At 35.2% G+C, this 15,001-nt stretch overlaps 3 protein-coding genes across 3 annotated transcripts; all 3 read right to left on the bottom strand.

Annotated features, from left to right (window-relative positions):
* Positions 1-4,065: 4,065 nt before the first annotated feature.
* LOC141482354 (THO complex subunit 4-B-like) lies at positions 4,066-5,251 on the bottom strand. The gene has a single exon (XM_074175454.1). It carries the CDS (start codon positions 4,762-4,764, stop codon positions 4,066-4,068), a length of 699 nt encoding a protein of 232 aa, XP_074031555.1. The 5' UTR covers positions 4,765-5,251.
* A 5,251-nt stretch (positions 5,252-10,502) lies between these two features.
* LOC141482359 (THO complex subunit 4-B-like) lies at positions 10,503-11,308 on the bottom strand. The gene has a single exon (XM_074175459.1). The coding sequence runs from the start codon at positions 11,247-11,249 to the stop codon at positions 10,554-10,556; it is 696 nt and encodes a 231-aa protein (XP_074031560.1). The 5' UTR covers positions 11,250-11,308; the 3' UTR covers positions 10,503-10,553.
* A 1,820-nt stretch (positions 11,309-13,128) lies between these two features.
* LOC111513491 (aly/REF export factor 2-like) lies at positions 13,129-14,295 on the bottom strand. The gene has a single exon (XM_074175458.1). It carries the CDS (start codon positions 13,876-13,878, stop codon positions 13,180-13,182), a length of 699 nt encoding a protein of 232 aa, XP_074031559.1. The 5' UTR covers positions 13,879-14,295; the 3' UTR covers positions 13,129-13,179.
* Positions 14,296-15,001: the final 706 nt, after the last annotated feature.

Here is a 15,001-nt window from a genome sequence, read left to right as displayed (position 1 = left end):
TCCTTGCATTTGTGCGAAACGCTGAATCATGGAGGAGAGAATGATGTTTCCTCCCACATGATTTACAACCCCCTAATTTACAGTCTGGAGCCCCGTGTCCCAGCTGTAGACAATTCCAACATGATTTTGTTCTTTTCACTTCTTCCCGTTTTGAGCCTAACTGCAAATTAATAAATTTTCTACAAGTATATGCCTTATGTCTTCCTTCGCAAAATTGACATTTTTCCTCCACGGTTACAAATGATCTGCTATTACCTACCTTTACCTTGTGATCAGTGAATGTACCCTTAGAACCTTGCTTGTTTGCCTCCAACACCTCGAGCATTTGACATTTTTTTTCCAAAAAACTTTGGAAATCCGCAATTGTGGAGAATTTGTCGTGCTTTCCTTCCTTGTGCCACTCTTTCCTTGTAATTGGGTCCAGTTTTTGCTCTAAAATATATATTAACAGAATATCCCATTTTCAACATCCTCTTCCAATGATTTTAATGCTCGAAGATCCTTTCGTATTGTATCCAAAAAGTTCCTTAATTGACCTCCACCTTCTTTACATAAATTTGGAAAATTGTATAGTGAATCGATGTGACTCATTGCAATTAATCTTTTGTTTTCATACCTGGATTTTAATAGGCCCCATGCTTCCTCATAGTTTCTGTCTGAAACTTCCAGTGAACGTATAACACCTGCGGCTTCGCCTTTTAATGAATTCTTTAAATAATGGAAACGCTGAACATTTGTTAGGTTTTCGTTATTATGTATCAAAACATTGAATGTATCGTGGAATTCGAGCCACCCTGTATAAGACCCTTGAAAACTCGGAATATCTATTGTAGGCAACTTGACGTTTCTATCTATGCGCGGGAATTGAGGAAAGGTTACATTTTGTGACGTGTCACCGGCTAAGACATTTTCATCAATATTTAATTCTCGTAATTTAACCTCCGCCCATGCTATTAACCTGAAATATTTTTCCTCGAAATCTGAACGTTCATTTTCAGCGTTCTCGGAGTCATCTAAAATGATTTCTATTTCACATTGAATGTCATTAAATTCCCTCCACAATTCCCGACACTTATCTATTCTGTCCGGTAATTGCGCACTCTGTTCTTTAGTGTACTTGTTTGTTAATGTTTCAAACCTAGATAATTGCCCTTTGACCGTAGCCCTTCTTTTCTGCAATCTATTCAATTCATTTTGCAATTGTTCCCCATCACCCTTTACCTCTGATAACGACATTGGTAAATTAGATATGAATAATTATTTATAATCAAACATTTATGTATTCGTATTGAAACCTGAAATGTGTTACCCTGTATGGTTTTACCTCAAAAAACTATAAATAGCTGTTGTATCTAATTATTTTTATTTAAAATGCCCTAATAATATTGTTAAATAATCGTAATTTCTCTCGATTGCGCTTATAACAAGCTCAACACAGCAAAAACACAGAAAGTCAGGTAAGGAAAAAGTATGTAATTGTTAGAAAATCGAGGTACTTACGATTTTGCGATGTATTTGCTCATGTATGTATGAAATTCCTTTTCTTCCAATTAATATGACCAATCGAACCACGCTCTGCTACCATGTTTGGGATGTTTCCCTGGATTTTAAACACAATTACTTGTAACGTGTTTATTCTACTAAAAATGACCAAAATGAATCGCACAAAATACAATGCTTAAAAATTGCCATAAAAACAAAATTATTTTTTTTGTATGCATCGATGTTATTTTGCCTTGGAATTGTCTCGTACTGGCGCTCGCTCTTCACTAGCACACCCCACTCCGCGCTGTCGCGAAGGGCTCATAGGCGGGTTTGCTATTCCGTGGCCTGCCCAAATTACCAAAAATAAATAAATGGATACCGTTAGGACAGAGTCTTAACAGATTAAGAGTTATTTCATCACCTAAAACTAAACATGCACAAAAAAAAAAACAGTAAGAATGATTCTCCAAAAGAATCCCAGAAAATCAATTAATTTGTTCCAAAATACATTATTTCATCTCGATGTTTTGTGATTTGACATTATTGAAAATTGAGTTCTTGTTACTAGACAACAAAAAAGCGAATAATACGTCATAGTGGTGGGGGAAGGCCCAGAACCGGCTATATTCTACTACTTAAATGATTTGACATATCTTGAAGAACTAAAGAAAAGAAGAATTGAAGATGAGTAGCTTAAAGAACAAATTATATTGAGCTTAAAAAAAAAACTGAAATGAAATAATAGTAGAGTAAAATACAAATGAATATAGAACAAGTTAACAGAAAATGAAATTTGAAAGTTTGGAAATTTCAAGTCAAGTTACTTCTATGATGCATTTAACATCAAGAAGTAAAAAATCAATTCAGAGGTTTATTGCCGTCTCGAAAACTGACGACCAGTTTCCACCTTTAATCAAAACCTGATTATTTAGCGCCCAAGTAACCGCCGTCCATATGAACGTTATAAGCGGATATATGCAATTATGAAAACACATTTCGGGAATTTGCCTGTAATGCAGTGGGTATAGTTTATCTACGAAGGTGCAAAAGTACCAAAAATTAAAATTTTATCAAATTTTGAGTATATAAAGTCTAAATTACAGATTGAAGTCATAGTTTAACAAAAGTATTAATTTTTATACTTTAAACTCGGAGAATTTTCTGAGTATTATTTTTTTTTATTATGTGATCTTTCTACGGCTTGGTATAAAACCGTTTCAGTAAAACGGTTCAGAAGAGAAAAATACTAATAGAAAGTAATGTTACAGTGGAATTCCGATGGTTGATCATCAGCTGATTTCATTTTCATGGTTCGTGTGTCCGGAAGAAAAGCGACACAACTCAAAACCACCATATTTTGACGATTGAGATAACTCACCAAATTTAGCTGAAAAAACGTCACAAGCGGTAGCGTGAGTTCTGTTCGCTAAATAGCAATTATGTCACTTTTCATTTCGTTATAAAATCCACAAGTAACAAGTCATAAATGAGGGTATGTTGTTTAATGAAAAATAAAATCAACAGAATGAAATCAATGCTCAATTCGGGATCCTTTTTGAAGAGTAGGCCTCTAGATCTGCATCTAGTTCTTCAGTCGTAGGTGGCTTCCTCTGATTTCTCGCGTTCTGCGCACCTCTACTTGGGCAGAATTTCTCTCTTCTTGGAAACTCCCTTTCACCTACAGGTCTTTTCATAGGGATAGGGACTTCTGGCATACTCAGTTGAATGTTCATAGACCGTCCATTCAGGGAAACTCCATTATACCGTTTCATTGCTCTGATTGCATCACTTCTCTTCTCAAAAATCACATTAGCAGTTCCTAGTGGTCTGCCTGATCTGTCGTAATGAACAGCAGCTCTTCTGAGGGGCCCAAACTCAGCGAAAAGTTCCTGAATATCAGAGTCAGATAGCCCAAAGTCTAAATTAGAAATCGCAAGCTTCGTTGGTTCTATCGTAGCTTGAACAGCTGCTCTAGCCGCTGCCACTTTACGGGGTCCGTATCCATCGCGAACAAATTCATCAATCAAGGTTTTAATTTTATATATATATATAATAAATTATAATAAATTATAAGAATGATTCTCCAAAAGAATTCCAGAAAATCAATTAATTTGTTCCAAAATACATTATTTCATCTCGATGTTTTGTGATTTGACATTATTGAAAATTGAGTTCTTGTTACTAGACAATAAAAAAGCGAATAACACGTCATAGTGGTGGGGGAAGGCCCAGAACCGGCTATATTCTACTACTTAAATGATTTGACATATCTTGAAGAACTAAAGAAAAGAAGAATTGAAGATGAGTAGCTTAAAGAACAAATTAAATTGAGCTTAAAAAAAACTGAAATGAAATAATAGTAGAGTAAAATACAAATGAATATAGAACAAGTTAACAGAAAATGAAATTTGAAAGTTTGGAAATTTCAAAACGTCAAACGTCACAAGCGGTAGCATGAGTTCTGTTCGCTAGATAGCAATCATGTCGCTTTTCATTTCGTTATGAAATCCACAAGTAACAAGTCATAAATGAGGGTATGTTGTTTAATAAAAAATAAAATCAACAAAATGAAATCAATGCTCAATTCGGGATCCTTTTTGAAGAGAAGGCCTCTAGCTCTGCATCTAGTTCTTCAGCCGTAGGTGGCTTCCTCTGATTTCTCGCGTTCTGCGCACCTCTACATGGGCAGAATTTCTCTCTTCTTGGAAACTCCCTTTCACCTACAGGTTTTCTCATAGGAATAGGGACTTCTGGCATACTCAGTTGAATGTTCATAGACCATCCATTCAGGAAAACTCCATTATACCGTTTCATTGCTCTGATTGCATCACTTCTCTTCTCAAAAATCACATTAGCAGTTCCCAGTGGTCTGCCTGATCTGTCGTAATGAACAGCAGCTCTTCTGAGGGGCCCAAACTCAGCGAAAAGTTCCTGAATATCAGAGTCAGATAGCCCAAATTCTAAATTAGAAATCGCAAGCTTTGTTGGTTCCATCGTAGCTTGAACAGCTGCTCTAGCCGCTTCCACTTTACGGGGTCCGTATCCATCGCGAAAAAATTCATTAATCAAGGTTTTAATTTTATTCACCAGATTGTTTTTTCGAGAAATACGTCCTCGGCCGTTTGGAGCACTTCCTGACGAACCAGATCGACTGGAGTTTCTGAAATTTCCTCGGCGTTGATTATTTCCTCCTCCACTACCACGAGTTCGGCCACCTCTTCGGGGATTTTCGGTTGATTTTATGATGCCGTCAGGACTCATTTCGATTTTGTTCTTCATTCTATAGTAGAATCTTAACAATCTTCAGAAGACTTTCTTCAATACGCAAAACTATACGAATAAGCGAATAATACGTCATAGTGGTGGGGGAAGGCCCAGAACCGGCTATATTCTACTACTTAAATGATTTGACATATCTTGAAGAACTAAAGAAAAGAAGAATTGAAGATGAGTAGCTTAAAGAACAAATTATATTGAGCTTAAAAAAAAAACTGAAATGAAATAATAGTAGAGTAAAATACAAATGAATATAGAACAAGTTAACAGAAAATGAAATTTGAAAGTTTGGAAATTTCAAGTCAAGTTACTTCTATGATGCATTTAACATCAAGAAGTAAAAAATCAATTCAGAGGTTTATTGCCGTCTCGAAAACTGACGACCAGTTTCCACCTTTAATCAAAACCTGATTATTTAGCGCCCAAGTAACCGCCGTCCATATGAACGTCATAAGCGGATATATGCAATTATGAAAACACATTTCGGGAATTTGCCTGTACTGCAGTGGGTATAGTTTATCTACGAAGGTGCAAAAGTACTAAAAATTAAAATTTTATCAATTTCGAGTATATATAGTCTAAATTACAGATTGAAGTCATAGTTTAACAAAAGTATTAAAATTTATACTTTAAACTCGGAGAAATTTCTGAGTATTATTTTTTTTTAATATGTGATCTTTCTGAAATTCTAATAGAAAGTAATGTTACAGTGGAATTCCGATGGTTGATCATCAGCTGATTTCATTTTCATGGTTCGTGTGTCCGGAAGAAAACCGACACAACTCAAAACCACCATATTTTGACGATTGAGAGAACTCACCAAATTTAGCTGAAAAAACGTCACAAGCGGTAGCGTGAGTTCTGTTCGCTAGATAGCAATTATGTCGCTTTTCATTTCGTTATAAAATCCACAAGTAACAAGTCATAAATGAGGGTATGTTGTTTAATAAAAAATAAAATCAACAAAATGAAATCAATGCTCAATTCGGGATCCTTTTTGAAGAGTAGGCTGTTTGAAGATACTTTATATTTATGATAAGAACTTTATGGAGACTTTTTATAATTTTTATTTCTGGTAAAAATATAACAACTGAACTTGACAATATATAACAACACACTACCATAGAAACATCGAATCAAAAACATATAAATATAATGTGGTTCAAATTCATTTTTGTTGTTAATCTCCAACACTCCTTCTCAACAATAATGAATTTTCTGTCTTCAATCCAATCAAACTTCTTAATGTTGACAACTTTTCAGACCCAAGTGGTTTTGTCAGAAAATCAGCCAACATCGAACTGGTCGGACAATACTGAAAATTAATTTTGTTTTTCTGCTTCAGATCTTTGATAAAATTGTATTTCGTTTCTATATGTTTTGTCCTGTCACTCATTTTGCCACTGTCAATCATTTTAAGACATGATTGATTGTCTTCGAAAATAATCGTCTCTGAGATCTCGATTTGAAAATCTTGAAAAAGTCCTGTTAAATATATGGTCTGTTGACAAGCTTCTGACAGGGAGATGAATTCTGCCTCGGTAGATGAAAGTGCCACACAAGTTTGCTTTTTACATCGCCAATCGAACATCGCTCCCATGTATTTGAATAAATATCCACTATTTGACTTTCTGTCAGTTTTATCTCCAGCCCAGTCAGCGTCGCAAAAACCGTATAAAATATTATTTCCTTCTGAAAGATTTCCCAACTCAATTTCTATATTCAGAGTTCCTTTAAGATATTTCATGATCCGTTTTACTTCTGTCCAGTCATATTTATGAGGATTACTAACATTTCTTCCAAGAATTGACGTAGCGATACATATATCTGGCCTCGTATTCACAGAAAGATACAATAGTGCTCCTATTGCGCTTCTATAAACATCTTCATTATGAAATTTTTCATCAGTGGAAAATCTATTTTTGTAGTATCCTGTATCCAAAGGAATGCTAGCTGGTTTGGCAGATTCCATATTGAAATTTTTTAATAGTTTTGAAATATATTTCTGTTGATGAATATAATAAATTCCATCACTATTTCTTCTTACTTGTATTCCAAGATAATTTTCAATGTTTCCCAAACTTGTCATTTTGAAAGTTTTTTGTATCAATTTGGCTGTTTTCTCGATAATGGTGATGTTTTCACAAGCTATTAGAATATCATCCACATATATCAGTATGTATATGAAATTATCTTCCTCTTTTTTAGTGTAGAGACATTGATCATAATCACCCCTTCTAAAACCGATATCAATGAGAACTTTGTTTATTGTTGAATTCCATATTCGAGCTGATTGTTTTAATCCATATATAGTTTTATTCAATTTGCAGACCAAATGTTCTTGTTCTTCTTCAATATAGCCTTGGGGTTGTTTCAGGTATATTACTTCATTCAAATCCGCATTTAGGAAAGCCGTTTTGAAGTCATAATGATGAACGTGCATTTTCTTCCTCCCAGCAATGGTTAAGAGAAGACGGAATGTTGTTTGTTTGACAACTGGAGCAAAAACTTCGTCATAATCAAGACCATATTTTTGAGAAAAACCCTGAGCAACAATCCTTGCTTTATATCTGGATATATTGCCTTGATTATCGGTTTTTAATTTAAAAATCCATTTGCTTCCAATTGCCGTTTTATCTGGTGGTAATTCAGTCAATGTCCAAGTATTATTATCTTTCATGGAACGTATTTCTTCGTCCATAGCCTCGATCCATTTGTTCGCATCTCTCCTCTGTAGAGCTTCATTTCTACACTTTGGCTCGGTTTGAATGTTTTCCACTGAAAATTCTTCAGAATATTTCTTGGCTGGAACACCTTTATTTATTCTTTGTGATCTTCTCAAACCGTGAACTTCATCTTGGATTTCCGCATTACTTTCTTTCGAGGTTACACTTTCTTCAACTTTCTGGATACCAGTCTCTTCATCATTTCTGCAGAGTATTCTTCAATATTTTCTGTTGAAAATTCGGCGTTTACATGAATATTTCCATCAGAAGTTGTAGTTTTTTGACAAAATGATATTTCAACTTCACTGCTGTCATTTTGACATTCACAATCACTTCTATTTTTAGTGTTTTGAAACTCGTTCATTTGATGAAATCCGCTATGAGCTTCTTCCAAAATATGTACATCTCTGCTAATGGTGATTTTTCCAGTGGTTCTGTCAAGAAGTCTATATGCTTTGGAACCAGCTTCGTAACCAACTAATACGAATTTCTTTGCCTTTTCACTTAATTTATGGCGTTTTTCTTTAGGAATATGTGCATAAACAATACTGCCAAAGGTTTTGATGTGATTTACATTTGGTTTCTTCCCGTGCCATACTTCAAAGGGGATCCTATTGGTTGACCTTGTCAGAACCAAATTTTCAAGTAAATTTGCTGTCATGGTTGCTTCGCCCCAATAAGTATTTGGTAGATCAGCATCAATTAACATGCACCTGACCATCTCTGTTAAATATCTATTTTTTCGTTCAGCTACACCATTCTGCTGACTTGAATATGGCGCCGTGAGTTGCATTTCTATGCCTTCATTTTTCAGGAAATTCCTAACTTCTGTGTTCATATACTCGCCTCCTCTGTCAGATCTGATGATTTTTGGTTTTCTGTCGAATTTATTTTCGACCATTCTGACGTAATCTTGAAGTTTCTCTGATACTTCGGATTTCTGACTGAGAAGATAAATAATGGAATATCTACTATAATCGTCTATGAAGGTGAGTATATACTTCTTTCCTCCAGGAGTTATAGTACGCATGGGACCACAAACATCAGTATGCACCAAATCCAATACTTTAGTAGATTTTGTCAAAGATTTCTTTGGGAATGATTTTCTTGACAGTTTACCTTTAATGCAAGTTTCACATGTCAATAAACGTCCACAATTTTTGATTTTCATTCCATTCACCATGTTTTTATTTGTAATTTCTCGTATAATGGTAGAATCACGGTGGCCAAACCTTTTGTGCCATAAATGAATGCAGCCGTCATTACAGCCTTCCCATACAGTCATTGCTGAATTGTACTGATTTAGTTTATATAAATTACCAACCAGCGTTCCTTGAGCAACAACTGTATTATTTGATTTGATGAAACAATGCTGCTTATCAAATTCGACTTTGAATCCAAGAAGTGTTAATTTCTTGACCGAAAGTAAACTTGTACCGAGCTCGGGTACATAAAGGGTGTCCTTCACTGTTATTTCTGTTTTCTTATTGTCATCCAGAATACAAGTTAACTGTCCAGTTCCTACACCATAAGAACGAACTTTTCTACAGTCGGCTAATTCAACTTCACTCAGCGAATCCTTGAAATGCTTGAAAAAATCCTTATTGATTGTCATATGACTACTTGCTCCGGAGTCTATATACCATTCATGAGCTTGAGCTTTATCACTAACGTTAAAACAAACATGAGTGTTTTCTTCAGTTTCTTCATTATCTGTAGAAACTACATTGGCTGTATTTGATTGTCTTTTCGATTTCTCATAATGAAAACAATCTTTCTTTATATGTCCCATTTTCTTACAGAAATGACATCACATTTTTCGAGTTGCAGTGCTCGAATGCCTTTTTAACAGACCCTTTCTTGTAAACTTTTAGAGCCAATGTGACTAACTGATCGATAATGCTCATCATATTAGCTATGTGCTTTTCCATGTCACCATTTTCAGGTAATGTTGTTTTACATAACCGCTTCAGCAGAAAAACTTTATTGGTGAGAGTTGGTTTTTCATATTGTTTTCTTAAATTTTCCCAAGCTTCTTTGGCTGTTTTACAATTCTTAACATGTATCACTTGTGAATCTTCGATTAGTAAACCAATTGTAGCTCTCGCTTTACCATCTTTTGCATCCCAATCACTGTTCTTTTGTTCAGGTGGGTTTTGATTGACTATTCTCCATAGTTCTTCTTTCAGTAGAAGCATTTCAACCTTGTATTTCCATATTTGATAATTATTGCTATTCAGCCTGACTATGTTGAATTTTGTCACATCCATATCAACAACAGTTTTACTTATATATGCCAGTTTTATTGAAACGTGCCTGGGTCCATAACCTGTTTGAAGATACTTTATATTTATGAAAATGAAATTTGAAAGTTTGGAAATTTCAAGTCGAGTTACTTCTATGATGCATTTAACATCAAGAAGTAAAAAATCAATTCAGAGGTTTATTGCCGTCTCGAAAACTGACGACCAGTTTCCACCTTTAATCAAAACCTGATTATTTAGCGCCCAAGTAACCGCCGGCCATATGAACGTCATAAGCGGATATATGCAATTATGAAAACACATTTCGGGAATTTGCCTGTACTGCAGTGGGTATAGTTTATCTACGAAGGTGCAAAAGTACTAAAAATTAAAATTTTATCAAATTTTGAGTATATATAGTCTAAATTACAGATTGAAGTCATAGTTTAACAAAAGTATTAAAATTTATACTTTAAACTCGGAGAAATTTCTGAGTATTATTTTTTTTTAATATGTGATCTTTCTAAAATTCTAATAGAAAGTAATGTTACAGTGGAATTCCGATGGTTGATCATCAGCTGATTTCATTTTCATGGTTCGTGTGTCCGGAAGAAAACCGACACAACTCAAAACCACCATATTTTGACGATTGAGATAACTCACCAAATTTAGCTGAAAAAACGTCACAAGCGGTAGCGTGAGTTCTGTTCGTTAGATAGCAATTATGTCGCTTTTCATTTCGTTATAAAATCCACAAGTAACAAGTCATAAATGAGGGTATGTTGTTTAATAAAAAATAAAATCAACAAAATGAAATCAATGCTCAATTCGGGATCCTTTTTGAAGAGTAGGCCTCTAGCTCTGCATCTAGTTCTTCAGCCGTAGGTGGCTTCCTCTGATTTCTCGCGTTCTGCGCACCTCTACTTGGGCAGAATTTCTCTCTTCTTGGAAACTCCCTTTCACCTACAGGTCTTCTCATAGGGATAGGAACTTCTGGCATACTCAGTTGAATGTTCATAGACCGTCCATTCAGGGAAACTCCATTATACCGTTTCATTGCTCTGATTGCATCTTTTCTCTTCTCAAAAATTACATTAGCAGTTCCCAGTGGTCTGCCTGATCTGTCGTAATGAACAGCAGCTCTTCTGAGGGGCCCAAACTCAGCGAAAAGTTCCTGAATATCAGAGTCAGATAGCCCAAAGTCTAAATTAGAAATCGCAAGCTTCGTTGGTTCCATCGTAGCTTGAACAGCTGCTCTAGCCGCTGCCACTTTACGGGGTCCGTATCCATCGCGAACAAATTCATTAATCAAGGTTTTAATTTTATTCACCAGATTGTTTTTTCGAGAAATACGTCCTCGGCCGTTTGGAGCACTTCCTGACGAACCAGATCGACCGGAGTTTCTGAAATTTCCTCGGCGTTGATTATCTCCTCCACTACCACGAGTTCGGCCACCTCTTCGGGGATTTTCGGTTGATTTTATGATGCCGTCAGGACTCATTTCGATTTTGTTCTTCATTCTATAGTAAAATCTTAACAATCTTCAGAAATTTTTCTTCAATACGCGAAACTATACGTCCTTTTCTCTTGGGCTCTAAAATTACACGCTCATAGGACACCGTACAATTAAAATACGTAAACTATCACTATCTTAGTCTATATCTTTATATATAGGTTACCAATATTTCAAGACGACTGACGACTCGAGATATGAGTTACCTGGTTTACACCTAATTTGATTACCTGCTTGGATGTAATCCGATAATAACTTTTGATCCATGTACCTGGGTTGGTAAATGACATTCAGTGTAATTTGTTTTGATATCACATTCACTCAGGATTGTTACTTACTGACATATTGAAGTTATATTTCAAGAAGATTATTGATTTTTCAAAGCATTAGATGAATGAGTATTTTGGTTATTTTCATATGATTTTCCACCTTCAACTTGTAGCTGTACAGTGTCATGCCCAAAGTATACATCATAAGGAAAACTTCTTCATTAAGGGTTTATCGATTAAAAGTTATTTCATCACCTAAAACTAAACATGCACAAAAAAATACAGTAAGAATGATTCTCCAAAAGAATCCCAGAAAATCAATCAATTTGTTCCAAAATACATTATTTCATCTCGATGTTTTGTGATTTGACATTATTGAAAATTGAGTTCTTGTTACTAGACAACAAAAAAGCGAATAATACGTCATAGTGGTGGGGGAAGGCCCAGAACCGGCTATATTCTACTACTTAAATGATTTGACATATCTTGAAGAACTAAAGAAAAGAAGAATTGAAGATGAGTAGCTTAAAGAACAAATTATATTGAGCTTAAAAAAAAACTGAAATGAAATAATAGAAAAGTAAAATACAAATGAATATAGAACAAGTTAACAGAAAATGAAATTTGAAAGTTTGGAAATTTCAAGTCAAGTTACTTCTATGATGCATTTAACATGAAGAAGTAAAAAATCAATTCAGAGGTTTATTGCCGTCTCGAAAACTGACGACCAGTTTCCACCTTTAATCAAAACCTGATTATTTAGCGCCCAAGTAACCGCCGTCTATATGAACGTCATAAGCGGATATATGCAATTATGAAAACACATTTCGGGAATTTGCCTGTACTGCAGTGGGTATAGTTTATCTACGAAGGTGCAAAAGTACCAAAAATTAAAATTTTATCAAATTTTGAGCATATATAGTCTAAATTACAGATTGAAGTCATAGTTTAACAAAAGTATTAAAATTTATACTTTAAACTCGGAGAATTTTCTGAGTATTTTTTTTTTGAATATGTGATCTTTCTACGGCTTGGTATAAAACCGTTTCAGTAAAACGGTTCAGAAGAGAAAAATACTAATAGAAAGTAATGTTACAGTGGAATCCCGATGGTTGATCATCAGCTGATTTCATTTTCATGGTTCGTGTGTCCGGAAGAAAACCGACACAACTCAAAACCACCATATTTTGACGATTGAGAGAACTCACCAAATTCAGCTGAAAAAACGTCACAAGCGGTAGCGTGAGTTCTGTTCGCTAGATAGCAATTATGTCGCTTTTCATTTCGTTTTTCATTTTCATTTTTTTTTAATATGTGATCTTTCTACGGCTTGGTATAAAACCGTTTCCGTAAAACGGTTCAGAAGAGAAAAATACTAATAGAAAGTAATGTTACAGTGGAATTCCGATGGTTGATCATCAGCTGATTTCATTTTCATGGTTCGTGTGTCCGGAAGAAAACCGACACAACTCAAAACCACCATATTTTGACGATTGAGATAGCTCACCAAATTTAGCTGAAAAAACGTCACAAGCGGTAGCGTGAGTTCTGTTCGCTAGATAGCAATTATGTCGCTTTTCATTTCGTTATAAAATCCACAAGTAACAAGTCATAAATGAGGGTATGTTGTTTAATAAAAAATAAAATCAACAAAATGAAATCAATGCTCAATTCGGGATCCTTTTTGAAGAGTAGGCCTCTAGCTCTGCATCTAGTTCTTCAGCCGTAGGTGGCTTCCTCTGATTTCTCGCGTTCTGCGCACCTCTACTTGGGCAGAATTTCTCTCTTCTTGGAAACTCCCTTTCACCTACAGGTCTTCTCACAGGGATAGGGACTTCTGGCATACTCAGTTGAATGTTTATAGACCGTCCATTCAGGGAAACTCCATTATACCTTTTCATTGCTCTGATTGCATCACTTCTCTTCTCAAAAATCACATTAGCAGTTCCCAGTGGTCTGCCTGATCTGTCGTAATGAACAGCAACTCTTTTGAGGGGCCCAAACTCAGCGAAAAGTTCCTGAATATCAGAGTCACCTAGCCCAAAGTCTACATTAGAAATCACAAGCTTCGTTGGTTCCATCGTAGCTTGAACAGCTGCTCTAGCCGCTGTCACTTTACGGGGTCCGTATCCATCGCGAACAAATTCATTAATCAAGGTTTTAATTTTATTCACCAGAGTGTTTTTTCGATGAACACGTCCTCGGCCTTTTGGAGCACTTCCTGACGAACCAGATCGACCGGAGTTTCTGAAATTTCCTCGGCGTTGATTATCTCCTCCTCCACTACCACGAGTTCGGCCACCTCTTCGGGGATTTTCGGTTGATTTTATGATGTCGTCAAGACTCATTTCGATTTTGTTCTTCATTTTATAGTAAAATCTTCACAATCTTCAGAAGTTTTTCTTCAATACGCGAAACTGTACGTTCTTTTCTCTTCGGCTCTAAAATTACGCTCATAGGACACCGTACAATCAAAATACGTAAACTATCACTATCTTAGTCTATATCTTAATATATATGTTACCAATATTTCAAGACGACTGACGACTAGAGATATGAGTTACCTAATTTGATTTCCTGCTTGGATGTAATCCAATAATAACTTTTGATCCATGTACCTAGGTTGGTAAATGACATTCAGTTCAATTTGTTTTGATATCACTTTCACTCAGGATTGTTACTTACTGACATATTGAAGTTATATTTCAAGAAGATTGTTGATTTTTTAAACTAGTAGATAAATGAGTATTTTGGTTATTTTCATATAATTTTTCACTTTCACCCTTGTAGCTGCCCCTTCCATTATGTACTTTATTATGCTAATTTCCATTCTTTGTGTAGGTTATACAGTGTCATGTCCAAAGTATACATCATATGGAAAACTTCTTTATTAAGGGTTTTTTAAGTTAAAAAAAATGAAATTTAAAAATTTAGAGATTTCAAGCCAAGTTACTTATATTATAATGCATTCAACATTAAGAACTCAATAATCAATTCAGAGGTTTATTGCCGTCTCGAAAACGAACGACCAGTTTTCACCTTTAATAAAAACCTGATTATTTAGCGCCCAAGTAACCGCCGTCCATACGAATATGAACGTCATAAGCGGATATATGCAATTATTTAAACACCTTTCGGAAATTTGCCTGTACTGCAGTGCAGGTATAGTAGTTTATCTACGAAGGTGCAAAAGGACCAAAAATTAAAATTTTATCAAATTTCGAGTATATACAATATAGTCTAAATTACAGATTGAAGTCATAGTTTAACAAAAGTATTAAAATTTATACCTTAAACTCGGAATTTTCTGAGTTTGTCACCTCACAAACCACAAGAGGAGACTAAATCATCTGTCGGTAACAAATAAGACAGATGGGTATCCGCGGCTAAGCTAAACAGTGGAGACGGGAGTGGGTTAAACAACTTAGCAAATTTCAAATAGATCTTAATGGGCGCCAGGTAAATTTAATCCTCCAGATACCCTAAGTA

This window comes from Leptinotarsa decemlineata, unplaced genomic scaffold (genome assembly GCF_025532065.1).
Source record: "Leptinotarsa decemlineata unplaced genomic scaffold, Ldec_3_MD MMD2_tig00001019_RagTag_RagTag, whole genome shotgun sequence".
NCBI lineage: Eukaryota > Metazoa > Arthropoda > Insecta > Coleoptera > Chrysomelidae > Leptinotarsa > Leptinotarsa decemlineata.
The sequence above is the reverse complement of the archived record's forward strand: the minus strand, read 5'-3'. Positions and strand labels throughout refer to the sequence as shown.

Excerpts from the sequence above, each read along its gene's own strand:
- LOC141482354 (XM_074175454.1), bottom strand. The coding sequence starts at position 4,764 with ATGAAGAACAAAATCGAAATGAGTCCTGACGGCATCATAAAATCAACC.
- LOC141482359 (XM_074175459.1), bottom strand. The coding sequence starts at position 11,249 with ATGAAGAACAAAATCGAAATGAGTCCTGACGGCATCATAAAATCAACC.
- LOC111513491 (XM_074175458.1), bottom strand. The coding sequence starts at position 13,878 with ATGAAGAACAAAATCGAAATGAGTCTTGACGACATCATAAAATCAACC.